We start from the raw sequence: 26,384 nt of genomic DNA, 5'->3' as shown, positions 1-26,384 counted from the left end.
TTCCGTCACACATGAACACACGTTCACGATAACTCACATCAGATGTAGCTCTTTGATTTGGCGAGTGCTGTGAGAGACGGGTCGTAATGATCAGAATCTCTGCAGGAACACACACATCAGCACTGAGAGAGACACACTGAGCTCCTCAAGCACAACACACAGATCTACAACACACAGCTGAGGTCATCCTCACACGGACAGAGCTAAAACACACACTCAGTTTCCTCACAACATGCATTCAAAATCAATGCACTGGACTATGTTGAGGTTGCACGTTATAATTAATTGTTCTCAGAATTCCTTATTGTTTAGGACAATTGAGGATTAAAAGATCTCTCATATCTAGACTAGCATACTAATTACCGTATGAATTAGACAACTCATTTATTCAAGCAATCTGGCCAATGAGACAATTTAAAGAAGAAAACAAAACACTAATATTAGAAGCAATATGGTCACTGATTAATCGTGATAAATCTATGAAGGATTTAGCCGAATCTTGTCGCAATACATAATTCACTTACAGCAAGAAAAGAAAAACTGGCTTTGCAGTGCTCATGAAATCTGGTAATGGAGTAATAATCAAACCCTTAATGGTTCGGACACACACAGACTGAATGAAAGCAACACGACCACAGCATCTGTGAGGAGAACGGCTCTTTTCTATAACTCTCACATAACCTGTGGTTCTGATCACATATCAACCAAAATCATGTAATGTTAATATTTTCTTCACAAAAAATCGACCAGAGAAACTTAAAGCATAAATGGCTCCTACTTTTTACACACACTCTCCGGCCACTGACTTTATTAGGTACCTTGTTAGTATAGAGTTGGACCCCCGTTTGCGTTCAAACTGAGATCTTCATGGCACAGATTCAACAAGGTGCTGGAAACATTCCTCAGAGATTCTGGTCCATATTATCATAATATCTTCACACAGTTGCACATGATCCATGATATGAATCTCCCGCTCCTCCACATCCCAAAGCTGCTCTACTGGCCTGAGATCTGGTGACTGGAGGCCGTTTGAGTTTAGTGACTCACTGTCATGATCAGGAGACCAGTGGGAGATGATTTGAGCTTTGTGACGTGTGTGTTATCCTGCTGGATCCATCAGAAGATGATACACTGTGGTCATGAAGGGATGGACATGGTCAACAACAATACTCAGATCGACTGTGGTAATTAAATTATGCTCAATTGGTACTAAGAGGCACAAAGTGTGCCAAGAAAATATATAACACACCATTACAGCAGCAGCAGCCTGAACCGCTGATACAAGACTAGATGATCATGCTTTTCTGACCGACCATTTGAATGTTGCAGCAGAAACTGAGACTCATCAGAACAGGCAACGCTTTTCCAATCTTCTGTTGCCCAGTTTCATTGAGCCGTGTGAATTAAAACCTCAGTTTCTGTTCTCAGCTGACAGGAGTGACACCGGTGGTTTGGTGTGTTGTGTGTTCAGAGATGCTCTTCTGCTTCAAGGTTTGGTGTGTTGTGTGTTCAGAGATGTTCTTCTGCAAACCTCAAGTTGTATCTAGTGCTTATTTGAGTTACTGTTGTTTTTCTATCAGCTGAACCAGTCTGGTCATTCTCCTCTGACCTCAACTAGGTATTTTCTTTCACAGAACCGACACTCACTGGATATTTCCTCTTTTTCTGATCATTCTCTGCAAACCCTACAGATGGTTGTTCGTGAAAATAGTTTGAACTTGCACTTGAACTTGATCTTGCAGATCATCTTGACTAATGGATAGAGTTGCTGCCATGTTATTGGCTGATTAGATATTTGCGTTAATGAAAACAAATTTTGAAAATGAGCAAACTAAGAAACCAGAACATCTATTTCAGAGAATAAATGCTGGCAACTATGAACTCCTGCCTCACAAACAATTATCTTGTTCCTATAATTTTAACAGAAAACTCACAATTTCATCATTTCGTGTTTGCTGAACACTTAACATGGAAAAACCACAAAGAAAAGCCTGCAATGTAAAAACATATATTATGACCTAGATTACAATAAGTACGAGTTATGGGTTTAAAATTAGGCAGGCCACTGAGGTCGCCACTTATAATGTAAGAGTCCTGAAGCAAAAGCACTATCTGTCATCATGACTCTTGATAAAAGGAAAGCCGAACGCTTTTGAAGTGTCCAGTGAGTTGTGTGCTGAGCTCTGGACAGTGTGTGTGCGAGTGTGTCTGCTCACTGATTTGCATGTTCTGAATGCAAAAAAACATAAATGTGGGGCCATTTGAAGGGGATTAGACCGGGTTAAACCTCTTGGCACAATAACCCCCCGTCCCGCACAGGACTGATGCGCTTTACAGGAGCAGATAATGGCCAGAAGCCCAGAGCGAGGAACGGGCCAGAATGAATCCTTAAGAAGCCCTTGAGATAAACATGAAGAGCAGTGTGCATCTGTTTAATGTTAATCCAGCCTTAATTAAGAAGACGTCCAGTCAGCTGAGGCGGGGGTGTGTGTGTAAAATACCTGCTGAATTGTGCTAACAGCAGGAGACACCATCAGTGTTCAGCAGATCAACATCTTATTAAAACTCCCTCCAAACACACACACACACACACACACGTCTGCGGCTTTAAGAGGCACTACAGCATATGGCTTTCTGGAGGAGCATGTTCTTTATGATCAACGAGACTATATAAATGTGTAAAACACATTCACACTAAAACTTTACAGAATATTAGAGCTACAGCACTCGTGATGGATTATAATGTTTGCCTGTTTTTAAAACAAACACAGAAAAACTAAAGTAAAGTCAGTAGAAGAGCAGAAAAATATAAGGGAAACCTGTCAAGAAATATCCAGGACGTATTTCATTGCAAAATTAAAAGGAAGAAATTGCATTTTGCTTAAAGAAAATGTAGCCAATTTTATGATCTGTACGATCGTAATAAAAAAAGAAGTACAATTAAATGTTAAACCATTGTGGTATTTGTTGTGTTGCCTATCATTTCTGTTGATTGAAATACAAATAAAAAATTCTGGGGATAAATGTTTCATTTGAAAATAATGTCAACGCAAAAGAAAAAAGGCAGAATCAAACTGAATTCTGAATGAATAAATGAAAAAAATTTATTTAAACTATCACTGCATTTGTTATGCTATAAATGTAAAACAAAATCATTGTACTATTGTATTTTTTACTGGGGATGAATGCGTTTATTGACATGAAAAATGTAAAAAAGCAACAACACATTTTTTTTAATTTTAGGCAAAAAATAAGCAAAAATTATTATTCTTTTAATTTTGGGGTGAAATGTAACTAGCTATTTTTTAACTTAATTCTAAATTCTGAAAGTAAATAAATATATAAAGTAATAAATAAATAAATATATAAATACAAATAGAATTTTAAGTATTTAAACCATCACAGTATTTGTTTTGCTGCTTATAATTTCTGCTGATTTAAATAATTAAAGAAAATTTAATAATTGTGCTACAGTCATTTTTACTGGGGATAAATTAGTTTAATGTTTGTGGAAAAATAAATAAATAAATAAAGTCCTAAAATAGGCTTCATTTTCAAAAAACTTGCTACATTTTTGATCGTGAGGATAGAACTAGTACAGGCCTAATCAAACTTAATTCTTAATTAAATAAATAAATAACCTTAATATTATGAATACCAATATGATCACCACCATATTATAAATTCCTAATATTATCATTGAAGCGCCTACCAAACAGCAGCTAATAGTGACCATCAGATTTCATAACGGATGTTCCTCTGTTCATGAACCCTGCACACTGTGAAGGGTTAAACCAGAGCCCGTCTACGGAGAGCCTGTTCACTCCCTATTAAGTCCTATTGTACCGAATTTTGGTTGTAGTTCCACCAGAGTTCCACTGGGGGCGATCACCCCCGAGTGCAAAATGAATGGGAGTCTATGGGGCTAGACGGCTAAATTTGTCCCTTTCAGCCGATTGCCGTTGAGAAATCTCAGATTTGATTGTAGGTTTGTCAAGTTCAACATGGGTTATAGGTCGAAAATTGAATGAACGAGTACTTATGTCCTTTTGATTTCTTACAGGTTGAGTTGTTGTTGCCCATAACACGCTAGCATTCTGCTAATGAACGCTGATTGGTCAGTGAAGGACTGGTTACGACCAGAGATACCGCTTGATGGCATCATGGCATCCGAAGCGGGAACAGAATGTATTCTAGCAGAAACTCTTCCAGCACGTGTGTGTACCTGTGTCGGCTGTGCTGGCGATGCCTCGAGAGAAAATAAAGTGCAGAGCGCGAAAGCACCACAGTGACTGAAGGATTGCCGTAAAGCAGTATCTCTGGTCGTACGATGTGTATGACGTCATTGACATTTTGAAAGACTTTTTAAAGCAAATAAGTGACTCTAAAAAATCTAACACCCAGCAATGTGCAATTTCTTTGCATCTCCTTTCGAATACAACATTCAAATTACTAGACAAAAAATTATATCTTGAGAAAAGTGGATTTTGAGGGGTATAGCTCCATAGACCTCCATTCATTCTGCACTCGTCCTGTGAGCGCCCTCATATGGAATCAGAGCGGAACTGCAACCAGTCAGAAGCCGGAAGTGTAGCGAGAGTGAACCTTCTCCCCTTATTAGACATTCTCTGGTTAAACGCTTCCCGTCTCTAAACGCAGCGCTGGACCCGAGGCCGTTTCCACAAACACAAGATGATCAGATGAATAATTCAACAGTCTCCATGCTTAATTACTGCCACTAATATCAGCCTGAGTAATGGAGCGCGCGCTGTTTATATTGCACTCGCCTCTGGAGGACGAGGAGTCTAGACCCGCGCGCAATTAACACACGCATTAGTGATTCAGTGAAGATGGGTGACCTATATAATATTCCGGATGATCCCGAAACATTTGCCATGCTCAGAAATATCAACAAACTATATGAAGTGAGGGTTGTAACTGAGCAAACAGCACAGGACAGGGGTCAACACACACACACACACACACACACCTCCAGGGGGCGCTTCGGGACTTACTAAACCCAAATTCTCAAGTTTTTGTCTGACGTGTGTGTATGCTTAAGTCTTACATTTATACATTCATTAAAACACTTTCATTTTCAGAGAGACTATATGCGTTGCATTGTGATTCTAGTGTAGATATTCACACACACACACACACACACACACACACACACTCACCTCAGATGTGCACGTGACTCTGCGTGGATGCGGCGCCTCCTGCTGGAGCTGGTACACTATTACAATCACACAGGACACACTGTTTATTATATACACATATCTAACTGCATATTTCTATATTATATATGTATATAGATATATTATATGATTATGGCTTACAGCTTATGAAAACTTTTCACAATATTATAATTTTTAATTTGGGGTTTTCAGAAGCTGTAAGCCATAATCATCAAAATTATAACAAATAAAGGCTTGAAATATCTCACTTCGCATGAGTCTATATAATATATTAGTTTCACCTTTTAAGTTGAATTACTGAAATAAATGAACTTTTGCACCATATTCAAATTATTCGGGGTTCACGTGTAGAATTATGTTTACTTGTGAAATCTCACTGCAAAGAAACTTTTCCAGAAAACACTTTTTTGCACTTTTATGTGTCGCTGAATGATAAAGTATAAACTTACAATAGGATTTCCACACAGGAGGTCTGTACTCATCATTATCTGAGAGGGGAAAAGAGATATTATTCAATTAAACAAGTGCTCGCGTATGAAAAATGACATTTACATCATGTGTGTATTAGTGATCAGACATGAGTGTGTTTAAGCCAAAGCAAACGTCACTTGTACATGTGTGTGTTGATGGTGTGAGACTGCCGTCTGCTGGACAACAGGAGGACTTGCAGATTATATTATTTCCTTTTTTTACTAAAACCATTTTATATTCATTTTATTTGACAATGCAAGACACAGAGGAAATATTAGCCTATATTATATTGGCCAAAAGTGTGTAATAAATGCCCCTTTTAAAAATGTTTATGAAAGAAGCCTCTAAAAAGCTTGCATTTCTTTGATGCATATTAAATATTATTACAATTTTAAACAGCTGTTTTCTATGTTAATATATAATAAAGTGTAATTTATTCCTGTGATCAAATCTGAATGATCAGCATCATTACTCCAGTCTTCAGAGTCACATGATCCTTCAGAAATCAGTGTAATATGATGATCTGATGATCAACAAACATTTATGATTATTATCAATGTTGAAATATTTCTGTGGAAACTGAGATACATGCCATTCAAATGGTTGGGGTAAAAAAGATATACTTTTATTCAGCAAGGACATATTAAATGAATCAAAAGTGATAGTAAAGACATTTATAAGGTTACAAAATAATAATATTTTAAATAAATAATGTTTTATTTAAATCAAAGAATCCAGGGGAAAAAAGTATGACCAATCGGATATCGGGATATGAGTAATATTATTTCACGATAACGATGTGTATCACAATATAGTTGTTTTTGCTTTAAATACGTTTTTTTTAGATATAAAATTTTTTGATACCATTGAAATGTCATCATTCTTATCACCATTTTTAATATAATTAAAAAAAACTAATTCTAGCCTTAAAAAAACCCCAAGCTTACTGAAGACAAGTAAACAGAGATAAAAAAGAGCAAAGAAAACAAACTACAATCGAACAAAGAAATACACAAAAAAAACGTAGCATGTATAAAGTAATCAAATGTATAAAAAAAAACAATGCATTGTGTGATTGCTGTATAAATTAAATATACATTTATTCTTACTAAAGTTACAGAAGTGATTAAGACGAGCAGTGAGAGATTTTCTCTTTTGTTGTTTGATTAGCATTCATAAATGACAGCAGATTATTAATTATGCTGATGTCACTATTTCTGAAGGATCATGTGACACTGAAGACTGGAGTAATGATGCTGAACATACAGCTTTGATCACAGGAATACATTACATTTGACTAGATATTCACATAGAAAACAGTTCTTTTAAATGGTAAAAATATTTCACGATATTACAGTTTTACTGTATTTTTCATCAAATAATTAAATGCATTCTTGATAAACAGAAAAGACTTTCAAAATACAGGATACAATTCTGGTGGCGTTTCTGAATGAATGTGCAGTGAAGCTGACAGTAAGATGTAGAAGCTTCTTCCGAGTGTTCATTATAAGATTAATGAATACGAGCAGGAAACCCTAAATGTAAAGACCCTGCAGTGAACAATAGAGGAGAGGAGAGGCCCTCCACATCGCCACTGGCCCCGCTCCACAACACTTCTCGCTCTCTCTCTCCAAGGAAAGAGCCTCTGCTTCCTCTTCCTTTCACAGAAACATCCAAAATAGAAAAAAAAACACTATTATGTTCATCACAAAGGCTACTTCCAAGTTTGAAGCGTTTGGAAGAGCTCTTTAAAAGTATCCTGGCTCTTTTCCAAGCTTTATAATGGGATTGAATTTAGATTTTGAAAACCACAAAAGTGCATCCATCCATCATAAATGAAATCCGTACGACTCCAGGGGGATAATAAAGCCCTTCTGAAGCAGAGCCATGCGATTGTGTAATGCGGATATAGCGTCTGGTGCTAGTGATTTCAATGAAAAGACGCGTTTACGCTCGTCTCTGGAGGTCCTGCGGCGCGAATGAGGTGTTTAGCGCGGTAGATGCAAATTCGCCTCATTCGCGTGTCCAGTTTGCGCGAATTACGCGAAATGACGTGCGAATGAGGCGAATTGAGCGTCTGGTGCGATATGCGCGAGTGGTGCTTTGTGCATTCACGCGTTTGACGCAAATTCGCGTCTGACGCCCGAGTTGAAAAATTTGGCGTCAATTCGCACCGTGTTAACCAATCAGGAGCCTGCTTGCTATATGTTTGCCCTCAATAAAGTATTTTGTAATATGAATAAATGCCTGCGTGAAAAAAGGAATGACATTGTTCAGCGATATATTAACTGTGAATGTGTCACTAAACACTTGCAGGCTACATTTCTGAATGAGATGACGAAAAACTCACATAATTAAAGAACGTTATAACGAGTATTAATGTATTTTAACTTATGTTTCGTATAATAGAACCGAAGCTATAGATTGTGAATTTAAACATGTCGGGTTTACCAGCGGCAGACGTCAGGAGGACTAGCCGAGGTAAGGCTGTTCCAGGCGGGTTACGTGAGCGCTGAGCGCCCGTGATCGCCTGGATCTCACAACTCCGAAACGTCAGATCAAATTTTTAAATAGGCGCCATCTTTATAAACAAACCACTGATTTGAGCTTTCAACAACTACATTCTCGACTGAACAACTCTTAAAACTACATTTCGTGACACAATAACAGTAGTATTTTTCCATTTCGCTACTTTTCTTGCAAACAGAACCACCGCCTAACGTTAGCACTTGCCTCTCCCACAAGAAGCGGATTTTGCCTTGGATGCACGTCAATTTCGCTTCAAACGCTTGCTTTGGACGCGCGAATGCATTCAAAATGTTCAAGCGTCAAACTAGACGCGGTAGACGCGAATTTGACGCTCTATTCGCGTTTGGTGTGAACGCAGCATTAGAAAAATCTCCATATTTCTAACTTTATAAACTATAATTACTAGCATCCCGGTTACGACCGTACGCGAGTCTAGTTCCGGCGGAAGAGTGACCTGTGACCCGACGCGTGACCTCGGACCTGAGACGGGTGATCATGCGTCAGGTCAGAGGTCACTCGTCGGGTCAGAGGTCACTCGTCATGCGTTGGGTCAGAGGTCACTCGTCACGCGTCGGGTCAGAGGTCATACGCCGGGTCAGAGGTCATACGTCGGGTCAGAGGTCACTCGTCACGCCAGAGGTCACTTTTTTTAATATTTTATTTTTAAATCATGAAACTTTATGTAAAAAAACGTGTCCCGCATTTCCATGTCACTACCGAAACAGTGTGTGTTTTAGTTCATTGGCTGAGACTGATTTTAACCACAGCCCAACATTTCTGATCAGGAAATATTATTGTGTGCCTTTCTCTCATAACCTCTCGTTCATTGTAGATAGTACCATCATGTTGAGGGAAATGTGTTCAAACGTCTGAGAATCTGTGTGTAACTTTAAGGGACGTCACTAACAAACACCTTTTTCCTGCAATTCAGCAAACTTTCTTGGGTGTAATTACATACAATTTAGTTTTTGTGTGTTGTTCAGAAGTGTGCTAGCTCACCTTGTGCTGGCTAACATCTTTGAAGTAGGCTCCAAAGTATCTTAAATTGTCCCTACCAAAACATGTGGTGAAGTTTCGGTTGTGACATCATGTTTTTTTTAGTGTTATTCGATAAAATGTAGTTTTTGTGTGTGTGTGTGTGTGTGTGTAACTGTTCAGAAGTGTGCAAGTAACCATGTGCTGATTATCATCTTTGAACTAGGCTCAAAAGGATCTTAAATTGTCACTACCGAAACCGTCATGACCGAAACATGCCATCATTGTTGGTAGTGACAAAAGGGAACATAATCATTTATTTGAGGGAAATAAACTATCTTAGTATGTTTTAGTACGCGAGTTAAAATTCTGTAATGTGATGTCACAACCGACACATGCATGTTTCGTCTAAAATAAAGTATATTGAGTTATTAACTAAGATGTTATTATAGTGTTTGTTTTTCAATCTAAATAGGGCTGTAAACGATTAATCGCGATTAATCGAATCCAAAATAAAAGTTTGTGTTTACATAATATATGTGTGTGTATTGTGTATAATTATTTTGTATATATATATAAATACACACACATGCATGTGTATATTTGAGAAATATTTGCATTTATATACTGCATATATATTTGTATATGATTTATATTATATATAAATATAACTACTTTATATATAGGCCTAAATAACATTTTTCTTAAATATATACATGCATGTGTGTGTATTTATATATACAAAATAATTATACACAATACACACACATATATTATGTAAACACAAACTTTTATTTTGGATTCGATTAATCGCGATTAATCGTTTACAGCCCTATTGAAATCAGTATGATTAACTTAATGCTAAAGAAAGATTGGGTTAAAAATACAACAAATCTTATAAATTACACTTGAAATATTGTTAAAATTGTAATTGTTATTGTTTTTTAATAGCAAAATATATATTTACAAGGTAGATGTAAACAAAATATTAATAGGTCAATATAAGCCGCCTTATTGAAATTATTTATTATTGTGATATTCGGTAGTGACAAATTTGGGGAGAGGAAAAATATTCCAAAACTTTCTGAAAATACAATATGATAATTAACTGCACAATTACTAGAAATGTGTACCTTGGATATTATACAATTTGCATACATACAACATTTGTGGGAAAATACATTTTTTTTTCAAGACGTTTCCAATTCTGCAAGTAAATTATGGGATTTTTATTTTTGGGTGAACTAACCCTTTAACACTATCATCTTCTAACAGTCACACACTAGACCTAATAATCTGCATTACATATTAATAGAAAAATTATGTTTCCTCGTCCAAAGATAAGAGTACACACATTTTTTCTCCATAATGTCAACAAGTGTTTGAGGCCATATCCTGATATATGTCCAAGAGCTTATTTTGAATCAAATTCAGGTTTTAGCCTAGGTTCAAATGTATATCAAGTGTGCATTTAGATGTTTTTTTCATTCATTTGAATCGCCTTTTGTTCAAAAGTTCATTTGAAATAGTCCTGCTGTCACATTTTTTTAAATGAAATGTATAAAGCGCTTATTCTATAGTCCAATAATTAATATGAGCTCATAAACATCTTGCATATTACTTAAATGCTTAATATGTTAGATTGAGTCACAGAACATGTCAACATGTGTCTCTCCGTTCTGACTCAATGGCATTACCTGTTGCTATATGAAGGACGATAGAAATACTGACGATGAACACAAACAAAAGAAGAATAACCCGATCTCCTTCAATAACATCAGAACAATGACAAACTGCAGGGTGAAGTCAAACTTATGTTGCACACGTGATCTCATTGTTGTGTTCATCTACACGCAATAATGCAAATAAAAACATATGATGGTCAGTGACTATTGTTACTTTCCACTGAAAAAACGAGACAATCATGTTAAGAAGCGCAACATCACACGCATAAAGGGAAATCTGTCAAATCTATGTGTGTTTGCTTCACACACACACTACACACTGCGATCTGTTGGCATAGAAACTATAATAAGAGCAATGAAATATGATCGACTCACCGAACACATGGATGGCCATTGCAGTCAGTGATCCAGATGGACAAAGGTTTGAACAACACACACACTCTGCCTTATATCCTCACATACACAGTTATCCCACAAGCAACGAATCTGATTATATGATTATATTCTGAAGGCGATTTGGGTTTTGATGAATGGTCCAATCTAGGAATCCTGCATAAGCGATGTGGCCGAGCTAAACTTTAAATCCCAGCGAATCCAAAGCAATACCTGAACAGCGAGCACGGGAGAATTAGTGTGTTGTGTGAGGAGAGGTGATCGGGTGTGTGTGTGTGTGTGAGCAGCAGTTGTGAAGAGCGCTGTGTGAGTGTGTGTTTTACTGCAGGTCTGATTCACTCCTCACATCCCAGCGCTGAAGTCGCCATCTTGTGAGACCACATGACCAGACCCACGGCACACACACACACACACACACACACACACGCACGCGCGCGCGCGCTCTTCCTCAAAGACTGCACACTGCAGCCTCTTCATGGCGCGTTACCATGGAGACCCCCTCTCCGTGACGACATGATGATGCAGTGTATGTGTTTACGTGTTATAATAGGACACTTCGACGGATTGCTGTATAATTTGAATTCTTTGTTTAATAAAATAAAAATAAACTCTCACCGGAAAAATCCGGTGATGGACTGTGCCACACGTCCAAGGTGTTTCCCTGCCTTCAGCCCAAGGTGTTGGGACAGGCTCAAGCATGCCTGCATCCTTACAGGACAAGCGGTGGATTTGGAAAATGGATGGATGTTTATCATCTGCTCATGAAGTCATAATTTCATTCCATATTGCTAAATTTAGTACAAAAAAGCGAACAAATGATGTCTGGATTCGCTTCTTGTGATTCTGTTGAATATTAGCACTGCTGTTGAATTGAATTTGCTCTTCTGAAGACTTGATGTTTGCAGGGATGGCGTCATAACCTGGAAGAGTAATTCGCCACTGGTGTCCTCAAGGGTTTTTATATTGGAGCTTTTCAATTTATGAGTGAAATAAGGCTTGTGGTAAACATACCTTAAAGATACTTAATGTTTTACTCTATAAATCACACACATATCGAAAATTCAATATTATGTTTATTTTTTTAAAGAACTTTTGGGGTGTCAGTGTGTGCACGTTTGTCGAATATCGTCCAGATATCTTATCTTTTAAACAGCTATCTTTTAAAAACCTGTTTAAAAAAGTTATTTGTTTGTGATTCTGACACAGACACTGCTCTGTTATGATCATTTTTGTGTGATACGCTGTCTTTTTCTTGCCATTTTTGTGGCACCCTGTCTTTTCATTATCTTATCACATTCAGGGACAAAAAAAAAATCACTTATTTTTTTATCGTGTTGTGCATTCAGCAGTACAAGTGTGCACAGTTAAAAAGCAGTGTAAGAAACTCTGGCATTAGATGCCTCAAATTGCAATTACTTTATATGAGGCATGAGCTTAATTTTAGAGTTGTTGTAGTGCAACATGGTTAAAACATTGCCCAAGTAGAAAACTAATAAATGAATATGTCTATTTGGTTTATACTTTACACAATTTTGACAGAACACTTTCTTGTATAGTACACTAAGTACTAACTTTTCCCCAAACAATACAACAAAATAATAACACTATATGCAAAGCATTTGAAGCTCTGCAAAGGCATTGGTTTAAAGTAAAACAAACTCTCCAATATGTTTCCCAGATGGCCGTGTCGCCCTGAACTGACAGAAGTGTAAGTGTGTATTAAACACACGTTAGCAGGAAGTTCAGACAATAGCCACCCAGTGCTTCTGCTCGGAGGACTTGAGCCCTGACACTGCATTTATTGTTCGGCTCTCGTTTCCTGCCGTTGAATAAAAGTAAATATCCTAAAGAGTCTGTTGAATACAAGACGACTCAAAGAGGTGCGAGGCGTGCGTGTGTGTGTGTGTGTAGACTGAAGTAATGGTTATTTTTGACCAAAGATTCTGGATCTTTTAGAAATTGCTTGGTTTTATGTTAAGAGCCTTTGTGACGCTGCTAGATTTAATTTTTAATGTTGTGAAATAACTATGTAATTTACAAAATAAATGAATAGTTAGAAATCACATCCTAAAGATTGAGAAAATATATCATTACTGACATTAGTTTGTTGCTAGTTGCTGTCCTTAAAGGGTTCAGTTTAAAATGAGTCTAAAAGCAGTAATGTGGTAAACATAAAGGTGCTGGTGACGGATTGGGTTTGACATGTACAACAGTGACTGGGCAGTGCTGGCATTCTCCACGAACTGTAGATGCACTCGTCCAGAAGCACTGAAAGGTCAGCACATCCACACACTGTTTAGTTCCTCTCAGTCTTGTCAGGCTAAAGCTCATGCTTGAGAAAACACTATGATGTGTGAGCAACAGTTAACACACACAGCGAGGTGCGGGATGAGCTTCTCCAAGGCGGTTGATACACCAATACCAGGTAAAACAGCATCTCTCCTGACTAAAAATGTCCGATTTGACAAAGAATCGCTCTTTTGAATTATGAATTTTGAATCATTGCCATGACTGGCAAGGGCCATTGTGTGGAGTTTGGCCAGGGGTTACATCCCTACTCTCTACGAGAAGTGCCATGGGATTTTTAATGACCACAGAGAGTCAGGACCTCGGTTTAACGTCTCATCCAAAAGACGGGTATAATGTTCCTATAGCATCAACGTCATGACGCAGTGTTCACTCCCACTCGAAAGCAGAGGTGGACAGTAACAAAGTACAATTACTTGAGTACTGTACTTAAGTACACTTTTTGAGTATCTGTACTTTACTTGAGTATTATTTTTTCTGGAAACTTTTACTTTAACTTCACTACATTTGAAAGACAAATATCGTACTTTTTACTCCACTACATTTCTGTCGAGGTCCTTGAGTAGACAGTAGTAACGTCAGGGATGATTTGGGTTGCATTTTGGTTGTAAATGAAAGTCTGGTTGACATCAGAACTCGACTGATGTTGTTTTCTAACATCAACCGATTTTCAACCACAATACAACGTCTGTCCAACGTTGGAGATTAACGTCAATCTGACGTTGGATTCTGACATCAATATGATTTTCATTTTAAACGTTGGGTTTGGTCTAAATGTGACTTTTGTCATTGTTTTGGAGCACACTACAGTAGCTTATAGATAACAGTAAGACTAACATATTCACACTAAAAGCCAAAAAACTGGGAACAGCCATTTGTGTGTCCGAAACCATTGTGGACGTTATTGAGTTACTCAATCCCACGACTGGAACTGTGTTCTAGAAATAAATGTGATATTGATATGAGGGTAGGCAGGCAGAGATTCAGAGGCATAAGGTACTGTAAGTATTACATGCAACAATGCAACACTAATAAAACAATGCATTGACATTTACATTTTTACTTTTGATACTTAAGTACTTTTAAAAACCAAGTACTTCTGTACTTTTACTTAAGTAAACATCGGTCTTTACAACTTTTACTTGTAACGGAGTAATATTTGACCAGTAGTATCTGTACTTTTACTCAAGTAAGGAAGTTGTGTACTTTGTCCACCTCTGCTCGAAAGGGAACGCCTCAGGTTATGTAACCCTGTCACTGAGAGGGGAACAAGATAGATATCGCAACATAGATCACGCAATGCCTGAAAACATCCTTCAGGAAACTCAAATCTGGTGACGTGCATCTATTTATGGTCTCGGTGATGCGAACAGGTATGTCACCTGACCACGCTGTGGGCCAATAGAATTGGCTATCAGACACCAGCTCACACAGCATCTCTTTCCCCTCTCAGGGAACCCGGTTACATGCATAATCTGAGACGTATATATAATTAATTTATTATGGTGTCATTTATATATGGTTAACCACACCATATTGAATTATGAATTATTTATTAATGAATTATTTAGTTATTAGTTGATAATATCATTGTGCCTGCTGGTACGGCAGCACAGCTCCTGGATTATTATGCAGGAATGAGAGTATAGTGCCTAGTCATATTACCGTAAACTGACATCTGACAGGAATGATCACATCCTGACGTCACGTATCTTTACGGGATGTGTGTGAACGCACTCACAGATTCCGGAAAATCACTGGCAGTGTGAATGAACCAAAATCAAACGATCCCGGGACAAATTATCCGTGTATTTTCCGGAATCTCTGTGTGAAAGGGGCTTAGTTAAGAGACTATTGACATGTTGTCTGTCCATACCGACATGTTGTAGCCCCTCAGGTCTAGGAGAAAGACAGAAATACAGACTTCATCTCCAGGTAATTCATGTTAAAGAGATGTCGGCATTCCCAGACCCCCCATCCTGTGAGGGAGGCATCCGTAGTCACTGTCTTGCAATGCCAAGACCTTATCGTGGAACCGGGGACTCGTCCGCATTGTAAGGGAACTAAGCACTCTGCATGCTACCCTTATCATCTTCAGCCTCAGCTTTTAGCCACATCTGAAATGGTCTCATGTATAGAAGCCCCAAAGTTATCATGCTGGCAAATACAGTCTTTGGTATTGTTGGACAGAATTTCTCGACCTACCTTGGTTTCCTTCATGGCGATCAGGATGGACTCGATGCTAGCAGGAGTGTGTGCCTGCGTGGAAATTGAATCCCAAGAAATGTTATCCTCTGCCTCGGGAAGAGTTCACATTTTCTGCTCTTCAGTCTCATCCCCAAAATCTCGAAATGACCAAGAACAACATCTTGGTGCTGAACTCCTTTGACTGGGCCAATATGTGCCAGTCACCAATATAATTGAGTGCATTGATTCTTTTGAGTCAGCGTAGCATCCATACACTTCGTGAAAGTGCGGGATGACAAGGTTAGGCCGCACGTAAGCACCGATATTGGTAAGCTTCGCCCCGATAGTGAACATGAGATACTTCCTACGCTGTGGCAGAATTTCGATATGAAAGTATGTGTCCATTAGGTCTATCATGACAATCCAATCCTCATTGAATTTAGGACACTGTATTCTTGAGCATTAGCACTTGAACTTGTAAGTCCGCAGAGTAAAATTCAAAGACCCCAAGTCTCAAATCCGATGCAACACGCCGTCCAATGTTCCCTCTTAATAGTTTTTGTTGCTGAGCAATACTTTTGATCTATTCGGCGGACATTTTGGCCACCTGAGCCGAAGCATTCTTTACACCAGACCTGAACAGCGTACGTTCATACAAAAGGTTCTTACATCATGCCGTTGTAACTTTTCACTTTAATGTGCTTTTTCTATTTCATTTTGATTGAATCAGCAGCAACAGTTTAGGGCAGGGTTTCTCAAACTCAGTTTAGCTCCCAACCCTGATCAAACACACCTAGCTGTGAGTTTCTAGTGATCCTGAAGACATTGATTAGCTTGTTCAGGTGTGTTTGGTAAAATAAAAAAACAATCCAAAAACAAAGTTGTGATTTGAGACCCCTTTGCACCCCGGTTGGGCTCTTATGCCTGGCACACTCGGCTCTCCTCATGGCACGGTCCCAAATGGAGACTAAGCCCTCGCGATCTTCCTCCGAGTCCACACTTTCGTGACGTAATGACGCTTTGACTGTGGCCCTGTCCCAAACGGCACACTAAATATGCACTTACAGACTTGTGGACTTAATGGCCACTGCATGCGTGTTAAAGGGTTAGTTCACCCAAAAATGTAAATTCTGTCACACTCTAAAAAACGCTGGGTTGTTTCAACCCAATTTTGGGTAAAATATGGACAAACCATATGTAACCCAACGGCTGGGTTAAGTCCATATTTTACCCCAAATTGGGTTGAAACAACTCAGCGTTTTTTAGACTGCAGTAATTACTCTCACTCATGTTGTTCAACCCCGTAAGACTTTCCTTCATCTTCTGAACACAAATTAAGATATTTTTGAGGAAATCTGAGAGCTGGCACTCTCCTTCATAAACTGCTAGGTAATTTAATTCTGCCGGCCAAGAAAAGTTATTAAAGACATCGTTAAAATAGTCCAAGTGACTACAGTGGCTCAACCTTAAAGGTATAGCGGAGGATCTTTCCTAATTTTAGAAAAGACCCGCCCTCTCCAAAAAAATTTAAAATGCACATGCGCAACACTCTATTTGCTCCCGAGAGGGAACGCTTACTGGCAGTGATTTTAAATGGATTTCTCCAAATAGCATGACAAACTTTACGGCATCAGTGGGAAGCCCAACCTGTGCTTTTAGCGCACGCCAGCGTGTGAACGGCCTTACGTAAACATATCACCAGAATGATTGACACTTAGGTGGACCAATAGTATAGGCTACCCACCCGGAAAAAGAAAATCCTCCGCTATACCTTTAAGTTTATCAAGCGACGATAATAGTTTTTGTGTGCAAAAAAATAGTGTCCAAAATAACGACTTTCTTCCACTATTCATGTTCTTCCGTGTGGGCCTCTGACATGAGTTCACGAGAGCGCCGCAGCGCATGCGCGAGAACTGAGAAGATGACGCGGACGGGTCTCGATGAGTGTTTAAAATGGTTCGAAAGTGTTGTGAGAAACCAACTAGAAAACGTACAAGTGCCTTACCAATGCTGCAAAATGAAAAGCTTACCTTTCACACTTTCCCATCCAATGATCATGAGCGCACTCCTGTGACGTAACGCCGCATTGACTGCCGGGAAGTGTGTTTTAAAGCTCGCATCGATGCGGGCTCGGCAAAAGTGCGCTTTGAGGGCGCGTATCGACCACTGAAATGACTAAATGGGACACCATACGGTCTCATGGACTTAATGGACTAGTGCACATGAAGTGTGCCATTTAGGACAGGGCCTATAATAACAGCTCCTCTGCAGTGTGTGAGGCCTTTTCTTTAAAGGAGTCGTGCCATTTTACAATTTTGTACTTTTTGGATAATGCGTACTCTTTAAATATGCTAAGTTGTAACATTGGTAATGTTTATTTATCTTTGCGTTACGTTCAGATTTATGAATCGCACAGCAAGCACTATGCATATCTTTCCAGCGTTATTATTAATGTACGCTTGTTTCATTAGTAGGGCTTTTTATACCTGTTGTTGAGCAGTTTTTTCTCTTTTCTTATTTACTGTATTTTGAAGACTGAGAACTCAGGTTGTTCAGGAGTTGTCATGATTACAGGGAGGGTATTCCCTTTTTCCAACTCAGTGAAATCCTGAGATGAACAAGAAAAAAATCCCACAAATCAAATGAAATGCCCACAGATCAACAGCTACTTCAACAGACCCGATCGTTAATGTTTTGCCATGCTGACAATATAATGTTGAGTTGAATTTCCCAGGTTTCTCCACAAGATGGCAGAGTTTACAAAGCAAAATATCATACATACACATACAAACAAAAACTAGATACAAGACAATAAAAAAAAAAGAATTCAATGACAATCTTTATAATGACTGAGGCTTTAAATGGCTTTAAAGAGCTAATAAAAGATTTATTACAACATTTTATTAATTTATTTTAATTTATACATAACTTTCACAAGTTACAAGTTGACCGCAAACACAATAATTATCACATCCTTTTTCCAAAGTGGACCCAGTACATAAGAACAAACCCCCACCCGTTGTAAAGCTGCCATTTCCCGGCTGAAGATCTAAGAGTAACGAGATGTTCGACTGCAACAACCCAACAGACACACGGTGGAAAACACGGGTCTAATTCTCTCAGAGAACTCAGTCACGCATGTAAGCACGAAACAACTGTCGTACAAATGTACCTTATAAACTAAAATCAAGTTACTTAAAAGCAGAACTGAACGCTTGTAGAACTACACAGTAGTAAGCCAATAGATGTATAAGAGAGAAGAGGACGCAAAGTGATAATAATAATAAAGACTTCATCTATTCCTTACTTAGTAATTGTCACTAAGCATAACTTAAGTTAATAGTTGAGCTTAAAGACTCGAGAGTTTTATATCTGTCATTGTGTCTTTTAAAGAGCAGCTCCAGTTTATTTTCAGTTGTGGAGTCAAAAGACAGAATGGCTTAAAACATTTACACAGGTTGGCAAATAAAGCCTTAGTTAAAGGTTTGTTCAGGTGATTTTTAAAACATTTTTGTTGTTGTCATGATCCCAAGACAAACCGAGTACCAGTAGAGATCACATACATTTCATGATAATGGCATATACAGTACTTCCTTAATTACACTGTAATCAGAAAAACAACTAAAGTGAACGAACTAATGACTTCTCAATGTTTCTAAAAGTCGGACACCACAAAATACAATGTCCGCCACTTTATAAATAAGCGGGAAAAAAATCTTATAAAAAGGCATTAGCTTCTTATCAAAATAAGTCCATGGAAAGCTTTCATCGAAGTCTATGTCACTAAATTCCTCTAAAATGCAACTAGTTAAATTTTAATTGCAAAAGAAACTTGTAATTTCAATTAGAAATGACCAACAACCTGCATTGTGAATAATGCTCTCCTACAATCACTGCCCAGGGAACAATCGTTCACGTCAGTAAATCTTCCTTTAACAACATGCCAAAAACATTCACACGACAACACGTCACTATTTCTAGAAGACGGACAATCAGTTTAAGATTTGATTTAAAGCTACAGCTAAAATCTGCTGGAACCGCTTGTGTCGCGCGCTTAAAACACTGAGCATTAAACAACCTCCACTCTCCTAATGTGCAAAATATAAAAGGCAAAGAAATGAAAGTGGTCAGGTCTTCCAGCTTCACGCCTGACAGTGCGTTTCCTTTCACTATAGCCGCGTTTCCACCCAAATTACCCAGAACAATTTGTCCCAGGAACTTTTTTCCCCCCCAGACCCGTCGCTGTCTGCGTGTCCACCGCGGTCTGAAGTACCGTTAAGAGCTGGCAATGCGCGCTACTTCACATTTCCCGCCGGATTTCATCCTCTAAATTTAAAGCAACACCAAGTAGTTTTTCAACCTTCATAATATATTTCCAAGACCCTTGTGATGTGATGCTACATCGACTTACAATCGGTTGAATGACACGTCTGCCATCGCCTGACGGGGTCTGTATCGCTTTTACTGGCACTACGGAGCTTCGGGGTTCGGGTAGTAGCCCGAGCACAAGAAGAACTACAATATTCGACTGCTTTACGGCATACCTCACTTCCCCCACTTCCTCAAATGACGTGAGAGCCCAACTAGCGTTTGTTTGCCGGCTGGTATAGCGTCTGTATGTTGTTGTCACGGCCGAAGCAGCAACTAAACCGAAGGAGGCAAAGGTTTTGTCGGAGGAGGACGAGGATCAATATTGGTCTAGCGTTCGCTCGCTGGCATAATAAAGGAGGAGGAGGGGTGCCCGACCGATGCTGACTTGGCCGGACTTGTAATAGCTACATGATTAGACGGACAAAATCATCTTTTAGGATAACAATCCTAATGACTTTAGGCTGATAGTCATGTTTGTTTGTTTATTTATTTTTCTGGTGAAAGTGTCTTGCCTCAGGCTATAATGCAAATCGATTTTTCAAATTTGCAGATTAATCTATGGTTGCTTGATATTATAATATTGACGATATATGGCTATTACCTACCACACAAACATTGAATTGAATTAGCATATCCATTATGTAAAACAGTAGCCAATATGCTACTATAATGACGCTGGCTTGTAAACGTGAGCTACGCGATCTTTTGGCGTTTGAAAAAAATAAAACATTTCACAAGGCAGTCTGCCCAAGACGTGAGAACTCCTCCTGCTGATTTCGGGGGTATCGACTTGTCAACAAATGCACGTATATCCCCTGGTGTAACCATGACAGATTTTGCGACAGTAGAAGAAGACAATACTGTTTCCTAACTGTAGGGGGACCCCGAGAGCAAAAACTACTTGGTGTTGCTTTAAGCTTAATAAAGCCTGAACCTCGTCATTGGTCCATCGGCCGTATTTTTTAAACTCCAGTGTTGATTCGAATTGCAAATAACTGTTACTGCACCGCAACAGACTTTAAAAAATGGTTGATGAAATTACATTTTGGAGTCAACCAATCAAAATGCGGCATGAACTCAACCAATCAGCATGTCCAAGCGTCCAAGTCCCACCCCTGAAAGTTCCTGAACAACTTTGAAAAGGAAGAAGTGCTACCTAGCAAGCAGGGGCTTTCGGATGGGGAAATATTAACCCGTAACTTCATTTAGACCCTGGTTCCTGCGGTGGAAACACACAAAGTCCCTAGTTCCTGGGGAAAGTTCCTGCGGTGGAAACGCGAATTATGAATCCGGACACATTTGGGCTGTCGCGAATCATTTAGTCTTGATCCTTCCAACGTAATCTGTGTTTAACTCAATAAATACACCATAAATAAATAATATTCAGTCAGTACAGTTTTCTGCATAGCCTCCCAAGGGCTTTCCCAACTACCGTACTCACTCCTTGTAAACATGAAATTAAAGTGGTCAATTCTTCTAACTTTACGCCTCAGTGCTTCAGTAAGTCCGTTTCCTTTCACTGTGAACCCGGACACATTTGGGCTATCGTGAATCTTGATCCTTCCAAAACACTGAATAAATATATAACACCACAGATGAAAAAATGAAAAGCATAACACAATCAGTTGAGTTTCTGCATAGCCTCCCAAGGGCTTTCCGTACTCACTCTTTGTATAAATGCGCTGGATTGAAAACAGAGGCTCATTTCAACATGGCTGCCAGGACTGAGCGAGCGGAGGCCTGATCAGCTCCCAGAAGACTGTGCGTGTGCGTGTGAGGACGACTCCTCCTCTTCCTCCTCCTCCTCCTCCTCCTCTGTGCTGTGTTCTGCCGGCGGGCCCAGAGCGGGTCCGGGTCCCAGTGCCGTGGACGAGCTGATGCCGTTGGATGTGCTGATGGAGCTGTGCTGGATGGCCTCGTTCTGAGGGCTGCTGGGAACTGACATCTCCCCGCCGCTGTCCTCCTTCTCCAGCTCTGAGACACAGAGACACGTCACAGACTGAGACTCTCACAACACCGGCATCAACACACACACACACAAACACACACACACACACACACACACACACAAATAATAATGCTGTGTGTATATACCATGCACAGTATGTAAATGTTTCCCAGAATTCCCAGATGAACAAATACATTTGCAGTTACACAACCAGAGCAAAGTGTCCCACAATGCAAAGTGCTTGACTTGACCTGCCAGTATGATGAATGAACCAGATGTGATAAAAAAGATGATACAAAAATATATATCAATAAAAAATACAGTAAAACGGTGATAAATACCTGTTTTGTATTTGAATATATTTTGAAATGTAATTAACAGTGTTTTGTTTAACGTTTATCTGAAGTCATTTGGGTGATTCCTATAGGTTGAATTGGATCATCGAGGGTCAGCAGCAAAGAGATTGCTAATAATGTGAGATTAAACACAAAGTATTTTTGTGTAATTCAACAATTATTGCAGGTTTTATTAATATTCTGCGTTTGCATTTCACTGTTTTTATTCATTTTGAGGAATACTGAATGTTTTTGTGCCAGTGAGAGGAGTACATGCTCTTAGTCTAGATCTACAGTAATCAACACACACACACACACACACGAAAAAAGTAACTCATGAAAACTCATTTTGTAAAATATTTAGTTGTAACTTTAAACATAATGTGTCACTTTACTAGTTACTAGAAAAAGTAATTGATTACTTGTAATGGGTAACATCCACCACTGGTCATTTATTCCTGTGATCAGATTTTCAGCATCATTACTCCAGTCTGCAGTGTCTCATGATCCTTCAGAAATCAGTATAATATGATCATTTGATGCTCAAGAAACATTTATGATCAATGTTGAAAACAGCTTCATATTTGTGTGGAAACGGTGATAAAAATGTTTTCAGGATTCTTTGAAATAGAAAGTTCAAAAGTTCATATTGCAATCAAATGTCTTCACTGTCACTTTTGATCAGTTTAATGCATCCTGAACAAAGTGGATAGTTCCTGATAGGTATACACAGGACTGCACTTAACCACATAATGCTACATTGAGTGAATTGTAATCACTGGCTGGCTGTGCACTGGAAGGTCAGCAAATGTCTTAAAAAGAAATATATTTATATCATGTTAATACTACACATATGATAGCGGCAGAAACAATCTACTATGTTGATCAAACCCCAATCAAACACACCCGGATCAATATCTCCAGGATCACTAGACAGCTACAGGGAGGATCATCCGGGCTGGAGCTCAACTCTGCAGGACAGTACACAGTAAACGGACAACCCTAGGCAGCAACAAATGAGTTCAAAGTTTAGATAGGAAACAGAAATCGATGGCAGTTGCTCAGCTGGCACGTGCCCACTGAAAATATGATGCCCTCGTTGCCTTCTCCTCGCCTGCCCTGTAGTTACCATGTGACTGATGACTCTCGAGCTGCAGTGATGACGTCTAACATCAGGCGCTAACTGCCTGCGCTAAACAGCCGATCCTCTTCCCCCCCGATCCACGCCGAGAGGGAGAAAGCTCAGCAAACATCTAAAGTTCGTTCGCACCGGATGAGTTGCTGGCATGATTGCGATTAAAGACTTTCCCAGTCCGATGCTTTGTCTTTTATTAATCCCTGTGCTTGCTTTGTAACCTTTAATTAAAGTTACAATGTCATTTTAAAGCAACATCATCAGGGTATATTAGAGGCTGTAGCGTGTGGCCAGACTCGCGTACGATCCCCTTCCCTGCCAACTACTGCAGCGACAGATAATTACTGCACCTGATTTTAATGATACACACACAGGAGAGCGGCAGAGATGCGCGGTCCAAATGCCACCAGCTGTTCTGCAGTTGCATTGAATTAATTGGCTCCTGATGAGGAAGGGAATGAAAAAAGGCCCTCTCTCTCTCTCTCTCTCTCTCTCTCTCTCTCTCTCTCTCTCTCTCTCTCTCTCTCTCTCTCTCTCTGTCTCTCTCTCTCTCTCTCTCTCTCTCCCTCTCTCTCTCTCTCTCTCTCTCTCTCTCTCTCTCTCTCTCGACTCAAAAAGAGATGCAGACTACCTATGATAATTAATATAGCTAATGAAGCAAGCACCGCCAAAATGGCACCTGGTAATTAATGCGGGAGGTATTAGATTGTGTGTTCGGTTCTGAAGCGTCTGGGCTTCGGATCAGGTGACTTTCCGTGTTTGCCGTGGGGTTGCAAATACCCTCGCCGTGCCCGTAAGGTTGAACCATAGACTGTAAACAAACATGGGCGTAGTGTGCGTGGCGTCACCCGTCAAGTTTCTGAAGAGCATTTTTGAAGCCCAAAGTGGGCGGAGCCGGCCGTCGCCATCTTGGCAGCGCGTCACTTCCGGATAACCGGAAATGTGCAGCGAGGCGGATTAGCTGAGGTGACGTGACGCTAGCAGTGACATCAGCGCCATTCCACCTGTCACTCAAGTGGCCACGCCCTTAATTATGCAGAACTTTGAGGCTTAATATAATTTAAATGGATGAGTAATAAAAAAAGTCACCCTCCTCACAGTTGTCATGAAGGGTGAAATTAGCTTTATAGACCAAAACTACTTTTTGTACCAGGCTGTAAACACTTTTGTTTCTGCTGTAAACAGTTGGGCATTTTAACATGGGGGTCAATGGGATTGACTCTCTTTTGCAGCCTGTCTCTAGAGGCCAGTCGATGAAGTGCAGTTTAAGTCACTTCCGTGTTGGATTCAAGAGCGCTTGGGTTGAGTTGTGTTTTCTCTTCTCTTCATTTCCATGTTCAGGCATCTGTAATCACTCCTAATGGTATTAAGCAGGAACGGGGGTGATATATTATCATACACGCTCCTGAGACCGCTCTCCGCTCACCTCCTCTCGGATCGTCTCCGCCGTGAGCAGATGGGCTTGTGCAATGCCAAGCGGAGACATGGCCTGCCCTGTTTGCAGGGCATCCTGGGTAATTTCCCCCCACCTGCTACCAGGGCAGCACTGCCTGAGAGATTAAGGCCAGAAACATACTTTACTTAAGTACGCAATCACAAATGAAAACGCTTTGCCAAGCGAGATCTCGTCGGCTATACTTTACACCAGTCCTAACCAGGCACAATGCCATTTTCAAATATAGTTCAGGCCCGCTAGGCTTTGAACAAGACGGGAGCGTGCAATCACAAAATGAAGATGCTTGGGAACACTATTTTACAGTGTCATTGTTACATTTGTTACATGTAATAGAGATGCACCGATTACGGTTTTCTAGGCCAGTCCGTTTTCTGATTTTTCATTGAGTTTGACCTGCCGATACCGATTTTATCCAATTCCGATTTCATTTTTTTCTAACCACTTTATATAACACACACAGCTATTTATTTTTTATATATAGTTTTTTTTATAAAACACCATATACTTTTACTCAAACTGAATTATTAAAACAAGTTTAAATGGTCAATTTTCTACAAATATTTTTGAGTGTTAATTTTCTTTTCTGACATAGCCTACTCCAGTTCTTGTTAAAACACGCTAGACGTGCAAATTCTCTGCATTTTAGGCACTTTTTGTGTGAAATCATATTTTTTTGTCCATCTAAAGTGTGCTTTCACTCACTTTACTTGAGCGTGAGCAGCGCAGCAAAAATAGACTCTGCGCCGAAACCCCCGCAGCACTGCTCACGCGATGCTCCTGCTCCGCGTATTTGTGAATGTTAATCAAAGAGTGCATTCACACCAGAAAAAATACATGCTTGCAACGTCCGTAATTCACGAGGTTTCCTACATGTGTGTTCCAGTGCACGTGTGATGCTGATGCTGCGCGATGTTAATCATGCAGCGCACGAGTGCATTTGACCGGCATAAAATCGGCACATGTCAGACTGACCAGCCGGTCGAGCGCTCATGGCCGATCACGTGAAAATCGGCCAATTCTGGTCACCAGCCGATCAATCGGTGCATCTCTATAAATTATGCATTATTACATGCAACTAACCCTAAACCAAACCCTAACCCTATAGTAAGTACACGTAGTTACTTAATAATACTTAAATGTATAATTACAATGTAACAAAGACACCTTAAAATAAAGTGCAACCAAATGCTTTGCCAAGTGAGATCCCGTGGGCCATACTTCACACCTGTCCTAACGAGGCACAATACGATTTCCGATATATTTCAGGCCTAACCGACTGCCATGGACCGAACAAGGCGGGAGCGTTCAGGTGACCGAATGTGAGCGCAGGAAGTTTGCACTTTTTCCACCATATTAAGAGCGTTCTTTGACAGGTGATGACCATCTGCTGCTTC

The 26,384-nt window shown here is 39.6% G+C and overlaps 2 protein-coding genes across 6 annotated transcripts in view; both read right to left on the bottom strand.

Annotated features, from left to right (window-relative positions):
• The window catches only part of chn1 (chimerin 1), a 40,136-nt gene extending 28,490 nt beyond the window's left edge, over positions 1-11,646 (bottom strand). Inside the window, 3 exon segments of the mRNA XM_079619350.1 lie at positions 5,181-5,236; positions 5,648-5,686; positions 11,234-11,646. Coding sequence (XP_079475476.1) covers positions 5,181-5,236; positions 5,648-5,686; positions 11,234-11,252 — 114 coding nt within the window. The 5' untranslated portion in view covers positions 11,253-11,646.
• Positions 11,647-18,608: 6,962 nt separating this feature from the next.
• atf2 (activating transcription factor 2) overlaps positions 18,609-26,384 on the bottom strand; it is a 46,266-nt gene continuing 38,490 nt past the window's right edge. For 2 of the 5 annotated variants that reach the window (XR_013798421.1, XM_079619342.1), the window contains 2 exons: positions 21,783-22,090; positions 21,564-21,687 (listed from right to left, as the gene is read on the bottom strand). Coding sequence is in view for 4 of the 5 variants with exons in the window: in XM_079619342.1 (XP_079475468.1) it covers positions 21,818-22,090 (273 nt within the window). In the remaining variant the exon portion in view is untranslated. Of the gene's footprint in view, positions 22,091-26,384 lie in introns of all 5 variants that reach the window. The other 3 variants (XM_079619339.1, XM_079619340.1, XM_079619341.1) reach the window with 2 other exon arrangements.

Source organism: Phoxinus phoxinus, assembly GCF_949152265.1.
Source record: "Phoxinus phoxinus genome assembly, chromosome: 7".
Taxonomy (NCBI): Eukaryota; Metazoa; Chordata; class Actinopteri; order Cypriniformes; family Leuciscidae; genus Phoxinus; species Phoxinus phoxinus.
Note: the sequence above shows the minus strand (reverse complement) of the source record. Positions and strands in the feature narration are given on the sequence as shown.